At 38.2% G+C, this 17,432-nt stretch overlaps 1 protein-coding gene across 2 annotated transcripts in view; it reads right to left on the bottom strand.

Moving 5' to 3' along the window:
- rbm27 (RNA binding motif protein 27) overlaps positions 1 to 17,432 on the bottom strand; it is a 143,201-nt gene that overhangs the window by 74,324 nt on the left and 51,445 nt on the right. For both annotated transcript variants that reach the window (XM_048603413.1, XM_048603414.1), the window contains exons 9-14: positions 12,698 to 12,847; positions 11,079 to 11,223; positions 10,101 to 10,260; positions 6,927 to 7,139; positions 2,784 to 2,927; positions 1,258 to 1,383 (exon numbers count right to left, since the gene is read on the bottom strand). In XM_048603413.1, the coding sequence (XP_048459370.1) occupies positions 1,258 to 1,383; positions 2,784 to 2,927; positions 6,927 to 7,139; positions 10,101 to 10,260; positions 11,079 to 11,223; positions 12,698 to 12,847 (938 nt within the window). The remainder of the gene's footprint in view (positions 1 to 1,257; positions 1,384 to 2,783; positions 2,928 to 6,926; positions 7,140 to 10,100; positions 10,261 to 11,078; positions 11,224 to 12,697; positions 12,848 to 17,432) is intronic.

Here is a 17,432-nt window from a genome sequence, read left to right as displayed (position 1 = left end):
GTTGTTGTTTGACTTGTTGACTTTCCCAATTTTGGCACAAGTTCCAGGATTTACTGAGTAAATCCTTGCAGTGTTGACTTAATGCATGTTTGTTGTGTCTGGTGCCTTGGTCAATGCTGGGTGGTTAATCAGATTTTATTCTCCCTGTAGATTGGAGAAGGTCTGCAGTTTTTCTTCCCTCAGTACAAGTAAAGGAGATGCCATTTTCTGTATATTTCTATCAAATGATGTGATGAAATGATACTGTTATTCTGGGTATATTCAATTAACTGAAATCAAAACGTGTTACAATAGTGAACAAGTTTAGAAATTACAGAAATTCACATTTTATTGCAATATCTACACATGTCCAGGCCTCTGGACTGCTAATGCAGCACAGATGGATCAATGTGTTCTTCTGCCTGATACACAATGTTAGCATAACGTGGCAAATGGAATTTTGGCCCTTATTGCTAGGGATTGAGTTATAAAATAGGGAAGTCTTGTTGCAACTGGTTGCACGTTAGTGAGGCTGTACCTGGAATATTACGTACAGTTCTGACTCCAATATTTAAGAGGGGTTTATTGGCATTTGAAGCCGTTCAAAAGAGATTCAATAGGCTGATTTCTGGGACAAAGGGATTGATTTATCAAGAATTTCTGAACAGATTAGGTCTTTATTCATTACTGTTTAGAAAAATAAGAGATGATCTTATTGAAACATACAAGATTCAAAGGGGACCTGACAGAGTACATATTGAGAAAACATTTCCCACTAGGAAGAAAATCTCAAACTAGGAGTATAGTTACACAATAACAGAGACCCATTTAAAACTGAGATGAAAATAAATTTCTTCTCCCAGAGTGCAGTAAATGTCTGGAGTTCTCTATCCCTGAGTAATGTGCCCTACCCTAGCATGTTGTGATCACTGAAGTTGTACAAAGAGGAAGTAGACAGGTTTTTGAAATAATTAGGGAGCTGATGGCTATGATGAGCTATCACAAGGAGTTGAGACTTGGGGTATATCAGCTATAATCTTGTTGAATGGCAGGGCAGGCTTGCTAGGCTAAATGGCCCACTCCTGATCCTAGTTCTCATGTTCTTAAGTTGGTCCAGGAGCATATCACTCTCCTGCTGTTTCAGAAATTTTCAACAGATCTGCTAAAAACTATAATTTAAATTTAGCAGTCAAAAACGCACTTGAAAGTGCAGAAAATTTAGTTCAAAAATGAAATCTGAAAGATCATGAAGAAAACTGGTCATAACATTGAGAGTACCTGTTTTTTCTTGAGAGCTTCTTTTGCTTCAAGTGCCTTACTGGATGTAACAGAAGATTTATGATTTGTCTTTGTGACTGCAGAACCATACCCTGGCTTTACCAGGCTTGTGGAGGTAGGAGGTCCCTAGGGGATACAAAGGCAGCATGTTAACTTCATTGCATCATGATCACAGACAAGCATTATAGAATGTTAAATACTCTGTGTGATTTTGCTGTATAACCAATAGCTAGAAATACACTAAAATCAGGTAATCCCGGAAAACCTGCTGTGTTATCATTGCCAGCTGTTAAAATTTGTTTCAGACAGGGAACAACCAGCTCATCTAGTCTGTTCTTTAAATAACGTAATCGATAAACCTCAATGAGTTATCATTTTATCACCATTATTTGTAGCAGATTTCAGAAACTTCGCATTTGCTTCCCATTCCTAATTCAATCATGTACATGAGATAATAGTTTTTTCCTGAACTATATATTTAATTTTGTTTCTCTTACCTTGAATCTATGTCACTGATCTGAAATCCTGTTAGTCAAAACTATTTTCTCCAACTGATCAGTAAAAGAAGCAAAGTGATAGGAGGGAAAGCCTCTCAGGCAGCAAGTGGTTAGTGTATGGAATGCACTGTCTGAGAGTGTGGTGGTGGCAGGCTAAAGTGAGGCATATAAAAGGGAATTAGACGGTTACTTGGAAGGAAACAATGTATAGGATTACAGAGAGAAAGCAGGAAAATGGCAGTAGGTGAACTGTTCATTTGGATATATTTGCTCATATCCTGGTGGTTCTGAGGTGCTGCTTTACCCCTCTGTGCCCTCTTTGACTGACCTTCATCTTTCTTCAGTTTAGTGAAATCACTTTTACTGGCTTCCATTCCAAGTGCAGCCAAAATAGCTCCAACCAACATCTTCTCTTCCAGCCAATGCACCATACCTGTCACCATCATCATCAAGGATCTCTCCTTGGCTCCCTCCCCTTCTTCATCCATGTGCTGCACATCAGCAACAGTACTTAGACAATAGATCCATTTTCATATGGATACTTAGGGGGCCAAGCTCTACTAGTCCACTACCACTGAGCGCACTTTGTATTGCTCCTCATTCATCAGAGTGCCTGTCCACTATCCAGTCTTAGTTCAACTAGAATTAACAGTAAAACATCAGGAACAATCAAACTGTTGTTGCTGGCTAGTGTCAAAAATTCCATATCTCAGCTCTGATTCAAGCTTCTAGCCACAATCAGCCTGAACTAATTTGAAACTTCAGCAATATATTCAATCTTCAGCTGAGTTTCCAACTACATCTGGCCTGCTGCGAAATCCCACTGCCTGCGTTCTTCCCAGTACCATCCCCTTGCCTATGAACTCTGCTGCCTGACTTACATTAGCTTCCAGTTCAAAGCTGCAAGTGTAAACGTTTTTGTCCTTTTAATTAAAATTCTTACGTGACCCAGCTGCTCTCTACCTTTTCTGCTTTGAAGATGTTAAATAAAAGCTGGAAAGAGGAGCATAAACATGAAAAATTCATTACCTGTGAAGCTTCTCCGCCAGCTCCAAACTGGCTTGAACTGGTTTGCATTCCATCAGGCGGATTTCCAACCAGGGACCCAAGTCGTTGCTTTACTGTTGCATTTGTTAGTACAAAAGATCCTGGGCTTTGGTTTCGGTTTAATATCTGGAACACAAATTTGCGATAATCCGTGTTAAAATTCAACACATGGCTTCTTTGCTCACAATCCATTTAAAAAATTTTATAATCACACGTTTGTACATTTGGAACATGACTGAAGGGTTTAGAAAACAGTTTGGATTAGATAAAATGACATGAAAACCGACTCTCATGTTCGAGTCATTATTGTACAGAAAAAGCCCATTAAGGCCCATCAAGTCTATACTGGCTGTCAAGTTTAAAATATAATTTTATCCTAAGAAGTATTGAAACTTAAAAGGAATTACTAAGAAACAATGTATTTTTTTGCAATGTCATAAGCACAAGCTGTAACAAACATGCACAAAGTAAACCAAAATTAGACTGATTACAGAAGGTAAGTAAAACTTACTAAACAAGAATTCCTGTAACACATGACCACAGAAGACCAGAAGAAGACACAGAAGCAGAAATTAGGCCACTCGGCCCATCGAGTCTGCTCCACCATTCATTTGTGGCTGATAAGTTTCTCAACTCCATTCTCCTGCTTTCTCCCTGTAACCTTTGATTCCCTTGACAATCAAGAACATATCTATCTACATCTGTCTTAAATATACTCAACAACCTGGCCTCCACAGCCCTGTGGCAATGAATTCCCCAGATTCACCACTCTCTGGCTGAAGAGGTTTCTCCTTATCTCCACTCTGAAGAGTCTGTCCTTTACTCTTAAGGCTGTGCCCTCGGGTCCTAGTCCCTCCTGCCAGTGGAAACATCTTCCCAACGTCCAATCTGTCTCGACCGTTCAGTATTCTGTAAATTTTAATTAGATCTCCCTTCATCCTCCTAAACTCCTTCGAGTATAGAGCCAGAGTCCTCAAACGTTCCTCATATGTTAAGCCTTTCATTCCTGAGATAATGCTCGTGAACCTCCTCTGGACCTGCTCCACGGCCAGAACATCTTTCCCGAGGTATGGGGCCCAAAATTGCTCACAATACTCCAAATGTGGTCTGATCAGAGGTTTATAAAGCCTCAGAAGTACATCCAAGTTTTTATATTCTAGTCCCCTCGAGATAAATGGCAACACTATACTTGCCTCCCTAACTAGCGACTCAACGTGCAAGTTTACCTCAACAGAAACCTGGACTAGAACTCACAAATACCTTTGTATTTCAGATTTCTGAATTTTCTCCTCATTCAGAAAATAGACCATGCCTCTATTCTTCCTATGCAAGTGCGTGACCTCACACATTCCCACACTGTATTCCATCTGCCACTTTCTTTGCCCATTTTCGTAACCTGTCCAAATCCTTCTGCAGCCTCCCTGTCTCCTCAATACTAGCTGTCCCTCTACCTATCTTTGTATCATCTGCAAACGTAGCCACAATGCCCTCAGTTCCTTGATTGAGATCATTAAAGTGAAAAGTTGTGATCCTAACACTGACCTTTGTGGAACACCACTAGTCACGGCTTCTATCCTGAGAAGGACCCTTTTATCCCCACTCTTTGGCTGTCTGGCAGAAAGCAATCTTCTATCCATGCTAATACCTTGCCTCTAACACCATAGGCCCTTATCTTACTCAGCAGCCTCCTGTGTAGTACCTTATCAAAGGCCTTCTGGAAGTTCAGATAAATAACATCCATTGGCTCTTCTTGGTCTAACCTGCTTGTTATCTCCTCAAAGAATTCTAACAGATTTATCAGGCATCCCGCCTTAATGAAGCCATGCTGTCTTTGTCCTACGTTACTATGCACTTTCAAGTATTCAGAAATCTCTTCCTTCACAATGGGCTCCAAAATCTTACTAACGACCTAGGTCAGGCTAATTAGCCTATAATTTCCTGTCTTTTGCCTTACTTCCTTCTTAAATGGGGGGGTTCCACATTAGTGATTTTCCAGTCCTCTGGGACCCTTCCTGACTCCAGTAATTACTGAAAGATCATCATTAACATGTCCACTATCTCTTTAGCTATCTCCTTCAGAACTCTGGTGTGTAGCCCATCTGGCCCAGGTAAATTATCCACCTTCAGACTTTCAGTTTTTCTAATACCTTCTATTTGGTGATGGCCATCATATTCACCTTTGCCCCGTGACTCTCTTGAATTTTTCGGATATTCCTCATGTCTTCCACTGTGAAGCCCAACGCAAAGTACTTATTGAGTTCCTCATTATTACTTCTCCAGCATCATTTTCAGTGGCCCAATGTCCACTTTTGCTTCTCTTTTGCCCTTTACATATTTAAAGAAATTCTTGCAATTTTTTTTATATTACTGACTAGCTTACCCTCATATTTAATCATCTCCCTCCTTATTTCTTTTCTCATTGCCCTCTGTTTGTCTTTCTTCCCAATCTTCTGGCTTCCTACTGCCCTTCGTCACATTATATGCTTTCTCTTCTTCTTTTGTGCTGTCCCTGACTTCCCTTGTCAGCCACGGTTGCCTCATCCTCCCTCTAGTATGTTTCTTTTTCCTAGAGATGAATTTTTGCTGCGTCTCCCGAATTACTCCCATAAACTCCAGCCATCAATGTTCCACCGTCTTTCCGGCTAGGCTCCTCTCCCAGTCAATTCTGCCCAGTTCCTCCCTTGTGCCTCTGTAGTTGCCTTTATTCAACTGTAATACCGTTACATCTGATTCTACCTTCTCCCTCTCAAATTGCAGAGTAAATTCAATCATATTATGGTTATTGCCTCCTAAGGGTTCCTTCGCCTTAAGCTCCCTTATCAAGTCTGCCTCATTGCACAACACTAAATCCAAAATTGCCTGTTCCCTAGTGGGCTCCATCACAAGCTGCTCCAAAAAGCCATCTCAGACATTCAACATGCAACACGGGTGAAATCACCAGCTTCCAACTTTTAGCAGAAATCAGACTTTCATGTTCCCACTTTTTAAAACATTTCCAGTCCTTTTGGAATCAAACAAAATTCAGCTCTGCAGATTTGTTCAAAAGAAGCAAACACCTGAAAGAAGTGAGAAAGTTAAAGCAGAAGTGGAGAATAAAGAAAAAAGCAAAAACGTAGGACAGGAAATGGAAGCATATGGTCACAGATGGCAAAAATGGTGAAAAAGTAATACAGGAGACAGAAATACTGTCAATATCCTATTAAAGATGATGATGTTGAGAGGGTTTTTGTGAGGAGTGGCTTTAAGAGGCAGACAGCCTTTGGTTGCAACATCCTCAAAACAACACAGAATGAGATGTGCTCTTTAAATCCACTACCAAACATGATGACTGCTTTGATTAACTCTTGATCATAGGCTGGTGAGCATGGCACTGTGCAACGGACTGTAGGGGAAGGCCCTTTTTGACAGTGATTGTACCTGAACAGTGGAACTCTGCACTGTGCTAATGTCCCATTTAGGTGTAACTGGTTAATTTAATTAGATGAAAGAATAGTTTAGAACTTAATAATACTTTAGTTCCTATCACATAATATATATGAATTCCCACTGCTTGTTTTAAAGTGAGTCAACATATCCTTCACCCACAACTGGTTAGAAGAAAAGCACTCACCTTTTGCCAACTACATTAAAATAGCACACCATTTTTGAAAACAGTTCATTCAAAGCTTAAGTTCATTATGGGATAATTGTGGGTGTGAAGCTGCATCTTGCTACTTTACACTGCAGTAGGCAGAACAAACCGGGTCTGCAATAACTGTCCATCAATACAATGAAAAGTATAAAATCCGTTACAAACACAGTTACTGGAAAATGAGTAGCTTCAGGATTGGTTTTGAACTTTCGATAGGAGATCCAAGTAACAAAATAATGAAATATCTATTTCAACAGGTTCACATTTAACTGCATTCGTATTTAGTATAAAGTAATTTGGTGAAATTTGAGTTTTCAAAACATATTAGTGCACGTGCATAATTGATTTTTCCAAATTTGATGCATACTCATTTGAACTCCTTAAAAAGCCTTAGCTCCCAGATATGAAATCAAAAAGATCTCTATGCCAAGTACAAAACATGTGCCAGTTTGATTAATAAAGATTTAGAATTTCAGCAAATAGTTAAACAGTACCTTATGAACAGTGCTATGTTGTGACACTGCTAACTGCTGTGCCTGTACTTGCTGATGTTGTGGTTGCTGCTGAACTCCATTGTTCTCTCTGTGCCAGTAAACTCTAATAAATCTGTTATTCAATACTGCTGCAGTACTGGAAATAGCCCGTTTTGCTTCCTCGTTCTGAGAGTACTGAATAAGAGCTGCTTCAGGATCACCACTAAACGCAACCTGGGAGGGTGTTATTGGCAGAAAATTGTATGTTAAAATATAATGCTTGTACATTCATCTGACAAAAATAAGACCTTTATCTTCTACTTTTGCTTGGGAACAAACTTTAGCTGATCCAAGTAGGATTTCTTGCGTCATTAAAATTTATAACTAAGGATCTCGTAGCAGTGATAGCATCCCTGCTTCTGGGCCAGGAAGTCCACACTCAAGTCCCACCTGTCCCCAAGGTATATTATAACATATTCAAACAGGGTGATTGAAAGCATATTTTCCTTAAAAATACCAAAATCTGGTAAGTAAAGTTAGCTGAAATGTTTTAAAAGAATTTGTGCATGAGCAATTGAGCTATAGTCGTTCATCTCATTAAAAGAAATCTTGGCCTGGTAAATTATTAAACTTGTCTACTCCATTGCAGTGCAACAGCGATTGATTCAAATGTTAAGACAACAAAACTGCATGTTGAATAAGAAAATATATGGCTGCAACATTAATATTTCAACAAGCATATTTATGGCCCTGACTTTGTCTTTCAAATTTGAAGGCATTATTCTTGAACAGATTTTTAAAGATACGAGTCATGAACTACGACTTTCTGACAACATATGGTATGGGTGCATCTTGAATTTTTTTATGAAAGCCAACTGTAACATGATTGCAAGTTGTTACTGAGCTTTAGTTTTAACATTAAACAGAAATAAATTTCTCCAGTTTGCAACCTAGCCTGCACTGGGTCCTGCTTACTCATCACCTGTGTTCTTCATGATTAACAACTGTCATCAGGAACATCGTTCCTACATTGACCCTAATAGTCCTATTAGAACTTTAGAGGTTTCTATGAGACGGCCAACATGTCCACCCATTCTTCTGAAGTCTAGTGAACAGACCTAACTGATCCAGTCTCTCTTCAGATGTGACATCTAGTTGTCTCATCAAGTCTATGCCAGCTCTTTGTGGGGCAATTTAGTCAGTGCCCTTCATCCTGAAAGCACCGAAGATTTATTTCTTTGAAGTGCGCATACAACTGCCTTTAAATACATATGTCATTTCTGCTCCCGCAATTCTCTTAAGCAGAGTTCCAGCTCATTTGCACTTTTCGCATAAAAAAAGGTCTCCTTTGCATCACCCTTGGATCTCTTGCTAAAAGTCTAAATGCCCTATTCTTAAGCAGTGCCTCAGAACTGGGAATGTTTCGTTTCCACATCAGTTGTTTACATTTTCTGAAACAGGCAATAAATTTATTGGCCACATGCAGAGCTTCAAGGGTTGGGCAGATAATAATGTTCCTGATGACTGGGGAGTCCAGAAGCAGTGGTCGCAAATTAAGGATACTTAGATTAGCCAGTTAGGACTGAGATGAAGGGAAATTTCTTCACCCAGAGAGAGTGGTGAGTTTCTGGCATTCTTGCCAGAGAAAGCAGTTGAAGCCATAACAATGAATGTTTTCAAGAATGAGATATATATATAGTTCTTGCAGTTAAAGGGATTAAAGTGCATGATGAGAAAACTGGAACAGGACAGTGAGTTGGATCATCAGCTGTGTTCACATTGAATGACGGGGCCGACTTGAATAGCTGGTAGAGCTTCTGGGGTTTACATGCTCTCCAACACCTCAACTTCATCTCTGCATGCTCCTGACAAAGTCTCTCAATATGTCTGCTGCCTTTCAAATGAACCTTCTTCACTTTGGCTGGTCACAAGGCCGGAGTTGGCAGAAATGCCTGGCCTCCTGAGGGATATCCTCAAAGCATCTCTGAAGTAAACCTGCTGACCCCTGGAAACCTCCAGCTACAGAGTTCAAAGAGTAGAACAGCTGTTTCAGGAGTTTAGTGCAAGGAATGTGAATGACACATCTCTCCCCCCAGTGATTGGGAGCAATAAAAGATTTTGGGAAATATCCTCTGGTCCAATTTACAGGAAGAGTTTCTTTGCAAACGTTCTCCAAACTGGTCTTAATCTTGTACAGCTCTACCTGTATCTCCCCTCAATCTCCTTTGCTGCAAGAAAACAATCCAAGCTTCTCTAACCTAACCTTGTAGCTAAAACCCACATTTTTGAAAGCATTCTAGTTAATCAGATGGATCATTTTCTTTTGCAAAGATGAACTTTAAACTTAATGGCAATATTTTTAATCTTTATTATCCTTCCCTGTTCTTGCAGTTATTTTGTAAGAAAGTAAGTGTTTAAATACTAAACACACACTCGGAAGATTAACAAGTATGTTTTATTTTCACTATACTGGATGCAGTGCAGCAAACATTTTATTAACAGCTATCTATGGGGCTAGGAGTTGGTTGATTGATCAAATATTCCGGATAATCAAGGAGGTACGCACAACCGTAGAAAACCCTGACTAACCAAAGCTTCAAGGCATGAACATTCCTCAAAAAATATATGTAAAAACATCAACACACCTCCTAAAATCAATGTAAAGACCCAGTAAGTAATGGAAATTTAATGAAGGGGATATACACATCACTGCTGTACTTTATTTACATCACAATTCTTGTCGGTTGATGAGGTGCCAGTTAAAACAAAATTTGCTGTATTTGAATTCAGCCTGATGATACAAGTCCTGATACAAGTCAAATTGATTTGGATTAGATAATCACTAATTTTCCGCTAATATTCAGGGTCCAATGCTGGCTTTCATCAAAATTAACTTTCACGCTTACTTTGAAAGTAACGAGTTAAAGCACATTGATGGCGAGAGTAATACATGCTTTTATCTTGCGTATGGAATAGGCTTTTGCCTAAACTGTGTAGCTGGAGGTCAAAAATAAACTAACATTTCAATCATTAGCACTGAAACCTATTTCTGTGATGTATAGATTTTCATCTGAAAGCAGCTAACTGTTGAACAGAGGAAATATCTAATATCAATGCTCCTTTACAAACTTGAGGGGAAAAAAAAAAAGAGTTTTAAATAAAGGAATTAAAATTCTTCTGGCTCAGTCTCCTCACCTGAATGTTGACAATAGTACCAAATTTACTGAAATGTTCATTGAGCTGGGTAATGGTGTTCATTTCCCTTGGGATTTTGCGGACCTCTAGCTTGGTGTTATCATAGGTGTGTGGAGTCTTCTTCTGAAATCCTTGTTTGCTTTGATGATTGAAGTTTTGCCTGAATTTTGAAAAAGTGTAATATTTACATAATGGCAAAGACACAAGCATTTCATAGTTAGGCTAAAGATTTGCCTTCAACAAAGATTCACGAAATTTACTTGTGTCAAAGTTAAATTCTACTACAGATTTCAGTTTTGAAGAAAATTGAAATCTTTATATTCATTAAACTGCTACTAGAATATCCAACTTCTAATCGGCCTGATGCTGCAAAATATTCATCCCAATTTAGTGATTTGGAAATAGCTAGAACAGCAAATGTGCACATATATAATTACCCACCCCCACCTTTCCCCAAAATTCTAAGTTCTACAGCAGCACAACAATATTATGCATCAAAGATGATAGATTTCAACCAAAACAAAAACACACAACATAACAAACTTCCAATTTCAACATAATCAAGGAACGTGCAAACAAAGACTAGATTTGAATTTAAAATTCAAACCAAATTCATGTCTTGTTCTATAAATTGCCCTTTGACTTGGGATTAGACCACAGATTGATGTAATATGTCAGGAATTGTTTACATTAAGAGCAACAGAAACATCTTATTAATAAATTAATCTATAGGATGAGTGAGTATAAATCTACACCAGACTAGTGGAACACAATCCTTCTCACTGCTGATCGCAAGGCCCAGGTGAAAAATCTGGCCTCCATAATCAGCACGCAGCACATTTGTCCATGCAGAACCTACATTAGGAGTATTTGTTCTTCAAAATATATGTATCACCCATTCCTCACAGTGGTAGCTCTTGCCCCCAAAAAACACAAATGTTCACAAAAACATCTTTGGATATCAGGGTCCAACATTACTTTTCTATCCACGGTTTTTTTGTAGGTGGTCCATCCACAGTTACAACAGTTCTTTTCCTAGATTCTGGTTCAATAACTTCACGTGAAACATTGTTGCTTGTTGTTGTAGCTGCACAGATCTCCGCTTGGTTTACCTTCACAGGCACTGCAAGTGTTAATAAGAAGATTAACAACATCTGTTAGTCACCTAAATACACAAACAGCATAACCAAAATTGCACACAGCATACCAAATACCTTCTGAAATGTTATTTGGTTTCAACTTGGTTACATTTTAAAGTCAAAGCTACCCATCAGATCAAAACCATTAAGTTACAAATTCTCATTTGATATCTTTGGCATGCAGCTCCACAGAGAGGTAAAAATAGAAAATTATGTCATGTTAGCACCTCAGTACAAAGATATTGTGCTGTGCAGATTCAAAAACACTTCAGATGCACTTGGTGACATATTATCTGCCTCCATCATGTGGGGTTCTGCTGCATCTGACTTCAGGCTAATTGGCATTCAAGGGCAACAACATCTCTAAAAACCAATCCAAAACGCAATGACCTGCAATTAACCCCACCAACAGATGATAAAGATTAAAACGTATTGGAAAATAGCTTGACAGTAAAAACAAAAATGTAATCCATTTCACCTTGTTCAAGTCTATTAAAATTCTCCCAGATTAGACAGAAGTCTTGTCTCTCACTAAAACGAAAAACTAAAAAGCTCAAAACTACAATTACTGAGCCAAGTTGAAACAGGAAACAGCATTCATACCTCAATTTAAAATAATCAAATTGAGACTATACCACTATTTTGAGCTCCAAGCCAACTTAACTGTAACAAAATTTCAAAGAGTAGCTCTTAGCCTCATGTTTTGCTTTTGTGTATTGTACAATACAGGACAAACTGTTTACTCATCTATAAATTAAACTTTTTGAATTAAGAAACAATAATTAAGTATAGCTCAAGTTTTAATGTCATTAATTGGTAGGGACAAAGGGACCAGATACAATGTGCCACTACAATTTGGGATTCTAAGTGAGTTGGCTAATTCAGCAACTCAATCTATATTTTTGCTATTTAATAGGTTTCGTGGATCGTTGTATCTTGGTGCTTAATGACTCTACGGATTCAGCCTACAAATCGTTGTTTCCTCATCATAAATTCAAGTTAGTCAGTGTTTCAATATGTTTTTTCTACTATTCAAATGATTGAGATTAACATCACAGTTCAACTCACACGGAGTAGAAACTGCTCGGTTTCTACATAACCGATTAAGCACTTGAATTAAAAATATTTGGAAAAACTTCTTCTGAAAAGGTTATGCTCAAGAACTATTTTTGCAAGAAAGTAGTTTAGATATCTTAGCCTCGCCACCATTATCAGATCTGAAAGTTTTAAATAGTATTTCTACTAACGAATTTTCAATGTAAGCACTGTACAAAATCAAGGCTTATGCTAAATAAGTCTTCAAAACTGTCAGAACATACAGCAGAGTCAAAATTTCAGTGTTCTGATAACTCCTATATTGTGACATAAATTCTGAAACATGTTATTTGTAAGAAATTCTAAAACTAACTGAGGACTACCTGATAATTGCCTGTCACAGACAAATGCAGCATATTTTACCTCGTGATGGGCCATCCATGGTGCTGGAAGTTAAGCCAATCAGATTTGGGCGCTCAGTCTGAATTCGTGGGATGTAGTGTCGATATGGAGGCCTGGCACCACCAGTAATACTGGGAGCTTCAGGATTATAGCCATCAGGCTCATAGTTATCTGAAACAGAGAAGCCGTATAATAATCTTTTATTGAACCTAAGTGGAACAGCAAGGCAGTGTGGAATCTGGTCATCATGGGTTCTCAGAAACGTACTTTTAGAAGCCAAGCTTAAATGAACTGGAATCCAACCATATACTATTCCATAACTGGTGGCAAGATTTTTTTTAAATTCATCCACAGTTTATACATTGCCACGTACAGCACCGACTTAGGTACACAGTACCTAGGCACAGCTTCTTTAGCTACAAGATAGAACAGGGAACAGTACAGGCCCTTCGGCCCACTATGTTGTGCCAAACTATTATCCGACTAAGATCAAACTACCCTGCATAACTACTAGACAATAGAAAAATAAAAATGTCCAGCATTGCAGAAATAAAAGTTCAGAACATCCAGACAGATTTTTACAATTGGCAGTCGTTACATATCGCCATTAGGCCAGCTTTTTGTTCCAGGTTTTTACCAAATTCGAATTTCACCATCTGTCATGGTGCGATTTGAACCTATGACCCCTGAACATTTGAACAGACAGTCTGGATTACCAGTCCATTACCATGACACCACAGCCTACTTCTTATTCTAATGAAAAACTATAAATGATTCAGCGCAACAGGAAAATCATTCGCTCAAGAATTCCCGACTGAGGTTTGCCAACCCTAGTAGTGTTGCAAGCTCCAAACCAGCAATAGCCACGGTGAACCTCAAACTTATCCCCAACAGCTGTGTGCCCTTCAAAATGCATTTTGATTCAAATAGAGGGCATGGTCTAATATATTGTTTGGGACACAAAAGGGCTGTAGGTGGGATGCACTGTTTCAAAAATTATTAATTATCATTACACATATTGGACAAAAACAGGGTTTGTTTTTTATCATGATGGGGCCAGTATTTTTTGACAAAATGGTCGGTAGCATTTAAGATACAAAAGGTTGGGAACTGCTAGGATAACCAACTGCTCAGTTCCTGCTGTTTGAAAGTGCATGAGAAAAGGCAAGTATTGATTTTACCTCTTTTTCATCAAATCTCCCATGGTAGGTGAAATGATAGGAAATTCAAAGGAGAGATGTGGTGGTGGGGAAGGAAAGAAGATATTCCATCCCTTCAACAACTGTTATACACTGCTCCCCTCCAGGCTGACATTACACAAAGTCTGACATATGAAAATGGGTTCATAACAGAAAGAAGTTTGGGAAGCACTCATTTAGCTGCTGTCAAACAAGGATGAAAATTTACAACACAAACATCAGAAGTGCATATAAATCCAGCTACCTAAATTTTATATAAATGTGAAGCGAAATGTGAAATGCGTTCCGTAATTTATAAAATAGTTAACACAACTCCATCATAACAGCTCTGGTGGTAAAGCAGCGAGTACCTAAGCCATATTGACCAAGAAAGTCCCAAAATGCAACTACTCATCCATGCTTAAATAGATAATCCAACTGTGTTCATGCCATGGTTATCCCAATGGCCCTCAGTACTCAAGGCTCGAAAAAGAAAAAAAAACGATTCTGAAAGAGCTAAAACACTTAAACTGAAAGTTTTCCATCAATCCTTGCTGGTAAGTGCTCATTAGTTAAATTCGAACATGAGTAGGCCTTTCAGCTCATTGAATGGTGGAGCTGGCTCAATCAGATCATGAATAATTATCTAGCTCAATATCACTCCCCACTCCCTGCCATTTTAATCTCTTGATGCCACTAGTCTCCAGAAATCTATTTCTGTTTTGAACCTGCTCAAATGATTACCATAGTGGAATGTTGAGGCTCAGGTAATTCCAAAGACTCGCCACTCTCTGAAACGAGAAGGCCCTCCTCATATCTGTCTTAAATGGTTTATCCGAATCCTGAGATTATGTCCCCTTGTTTTAGACTAATTAGGGGAAACATCTTATCTAGATCCACTGTGTCATGCTCTGTGAGAATTTTCTAAGTTTCAAAGTCACCAATCATTCTTCAAAACTCGATGTAATACAGATTCAGTCTCATCAATCTCTGCTCAAAAAGACGCTCCTAACATTCCAGGGATTAATCTTGTGGATCGCTGCTGCACTCCCTCAATGGCAAGCTTATCCCCTCCTTACACCAGGAGTCAAAGCTGTACTCACTTTTCCAGGTGAGATACAACTACAGCAAGGCATCTTAACATCTGTACTCACAATCCCTTGTTATGAAGGCCAAAGTACTACACGCTATCCTAATTGCTTACTGCTCTAGTGTGCTAATTTTCAGCAACTCATTAACAAGTATAATTGCACTTCTCAACCTCTCATCATTTGAGAAATATTCTTCCTTTGTTTTTTTGTTTGTTTCCTTTGTTTCCACTCGAATGTTATTTGCTGACTTGTATGGAACCTCATCATTATCAAAACATATTCTGAAAATCTAAATCTTGTCTTTATCAATGCTAAAAATAACATCCTTAAAAAAACTTAAAATTCATTGTCCAAATTTGGTGTTCTTTTCTAGAGGTCCAGTTAGCACATCCTTTATAATATTTATAAATATTATTGCATTCTGATATTTTCACTACTACTGATAAAAAACTAATTGGTCTTAGTTCGCCATGCTCCTCCTTCCTTGCTGCTTAAATAGTAGGATTACATTTGCTACTTTCCAATCTACAAGAACCTTTCTTGAATCTACAGAATCTTAAAAGATAACTGAGGAAGCTCAACTGGTCCATGGGTTTTGATCTTAAATTAACTTTTCGAGAACTACCAATTTACTAATGCCATTTATTTTTACTTCATCATTTTCACAAGCCCCCGGTTGCTAGTATTTCTCGGAGATTTTCTGTGGTTTCTTCGGTGAAGAGACTTAAATAAACAGTTCAGTTTCTCCACTATAAATTCTACTGTCCCAACGTGCAATGGGCCACAATCTGTCTTTGTTTTCTCCTTTTCCTTTTCAAAATACCGAAAGTAGCTTTTACCATCTGCCTTTGTTTCTCATGAGTTTACACTCATTCTCTTTTCCCTTCCTTATCAGTTATTGTGTCATCTTTTCCAGGGTTCTTAATTGCTTACAATCCTCAAGCTTACCAATTTTTTCCAGCATCCTTATAAACCACTTCCTTTGATCTTCATGACCTTCTTTCGCTAATCATAGTTAAACTTACTTTTCCATTTGTAAGTTTGTACCTTAGAGAAACTTTCAACTGTTGCAGACAATGTAGCATTTCCTTAAACAGTAGCCATTGTTTTTGTAGCAAAATCTTTGTGTATTTTCCCAATTCACCACAGCCAATTTGCCCCTCATACTTTCAAAGCTTCTTTTCTTCAGATTTGAGACCCTAATTTCATAATGAACTGTATTGAAACAAATCTATTATATTATAGTCATGATTTTCCCAATGCTCATTCAATTCGATCACGGTTGATCTGTCTGCATTTTGAATTCCACATTCCCATTTAGCACCCCAGATAGCCTTTGATTCCTCTGCAAATAAGAATCTATTTATGATCTCTATTTCCATGATAATTTCGCTGATCTCTAAGGGCACCCATGTTTAAATTCACTAATCTCTACAATATGTTTACCTCTCAAAGGATTTACAATTTGTTTTTGTACATCACACTTAAGTTTACTTTCATTCTATTTTTTTCCTTCCAGCAAGCTTGGGTCATACTTTGCTGAATTCTAAAATCCTCTCAAACCTTAGGCTGACTCCCTTTTTTTTAAGGCAGCAATCCTTCAATCTAATCCTATTGTTAACTTCTTTCAATAGTCACAGTCACACCACTTTTCCCATAGGATTTTTATTCCTCTAAGATTCTGCTCTGGCTAAGAGAATCTGTCCATCCTCCATGACGATTCTACCAGTGCCAGCAAATTCAGACTGTTTCCTCCCATGTTGAGATGGCGCAGTCCAAGACTGGGAAAGAGGTACTCAACACAGTCCACAAAACTGTCAACAGTCTTTCCCATGACAAGTTTGTGACAGTTAATCAGCTATGCTACCACCAAATGTGCATGGGGGCACTAACATTATTCAGTTTCCTTTTAAATGTATTGATATTATTCATCTCTATGCTCCACATGATATAACTTCCAAATGCTCATCAGTCTAGGTGAAAAAGGTTTCTCTCAAATTCCTGACCAGTTTTATTCATTTTCAGTGTCTTCCATCCAATCTAAGGTTTTGTTTTTAAATTTGATTATTGAATTCAATTGATACATCCAGATTGTTAATTCACAGCTAAAAGTAAGAATATTTCAATTGAAGAATAGAACATTGATTTTTAAAGGTGTTTACAAATTATGATATTAGTCAATCAATCAGTTGCAAGCTATCTTCAATTCATTGACATTCTCTCAACAAGTAAGGCCATAGCTGAAATCTACAGAAAGCTAGGGAATATGCACATCTTACTGCACGTACAAAGAGGCAGGTATTTTGGGTCTCCTGATGGACGTAAGAAAGGATGCACCCAAATCAAGAAAGATTGCATGGTTCACTTATTGTAGTCCAGTCAGCCAGTCCTAATTTATCCCATCCAACTTGCTCTTAGATTGTTCTAAGGAAAAGGCAATTGACTGGGTCTAACTGGATTGCTCTCTGAAACACCTAGAATAGACCC

The sequence above is a fragment of the Rhincodon typus genome, chromosome 12, assembly GCF_021869965.1.
Source record: "Rhincodon typus isolate 14 chromosome 12, sRhiTyp1.1, whole genome shotgun sequence".
Lineage (NCBI taxonomy): Eukaryota > Metazoa > Chordata > Chondrichthyes > Orectolobiformes > Rhincodontidae > Rhincodon > Rhincodon typus.
Note: the sequence above shows the minus strand (reverse complement) of the source record. Positions and strands in the feature narration are given on the sequence as shown.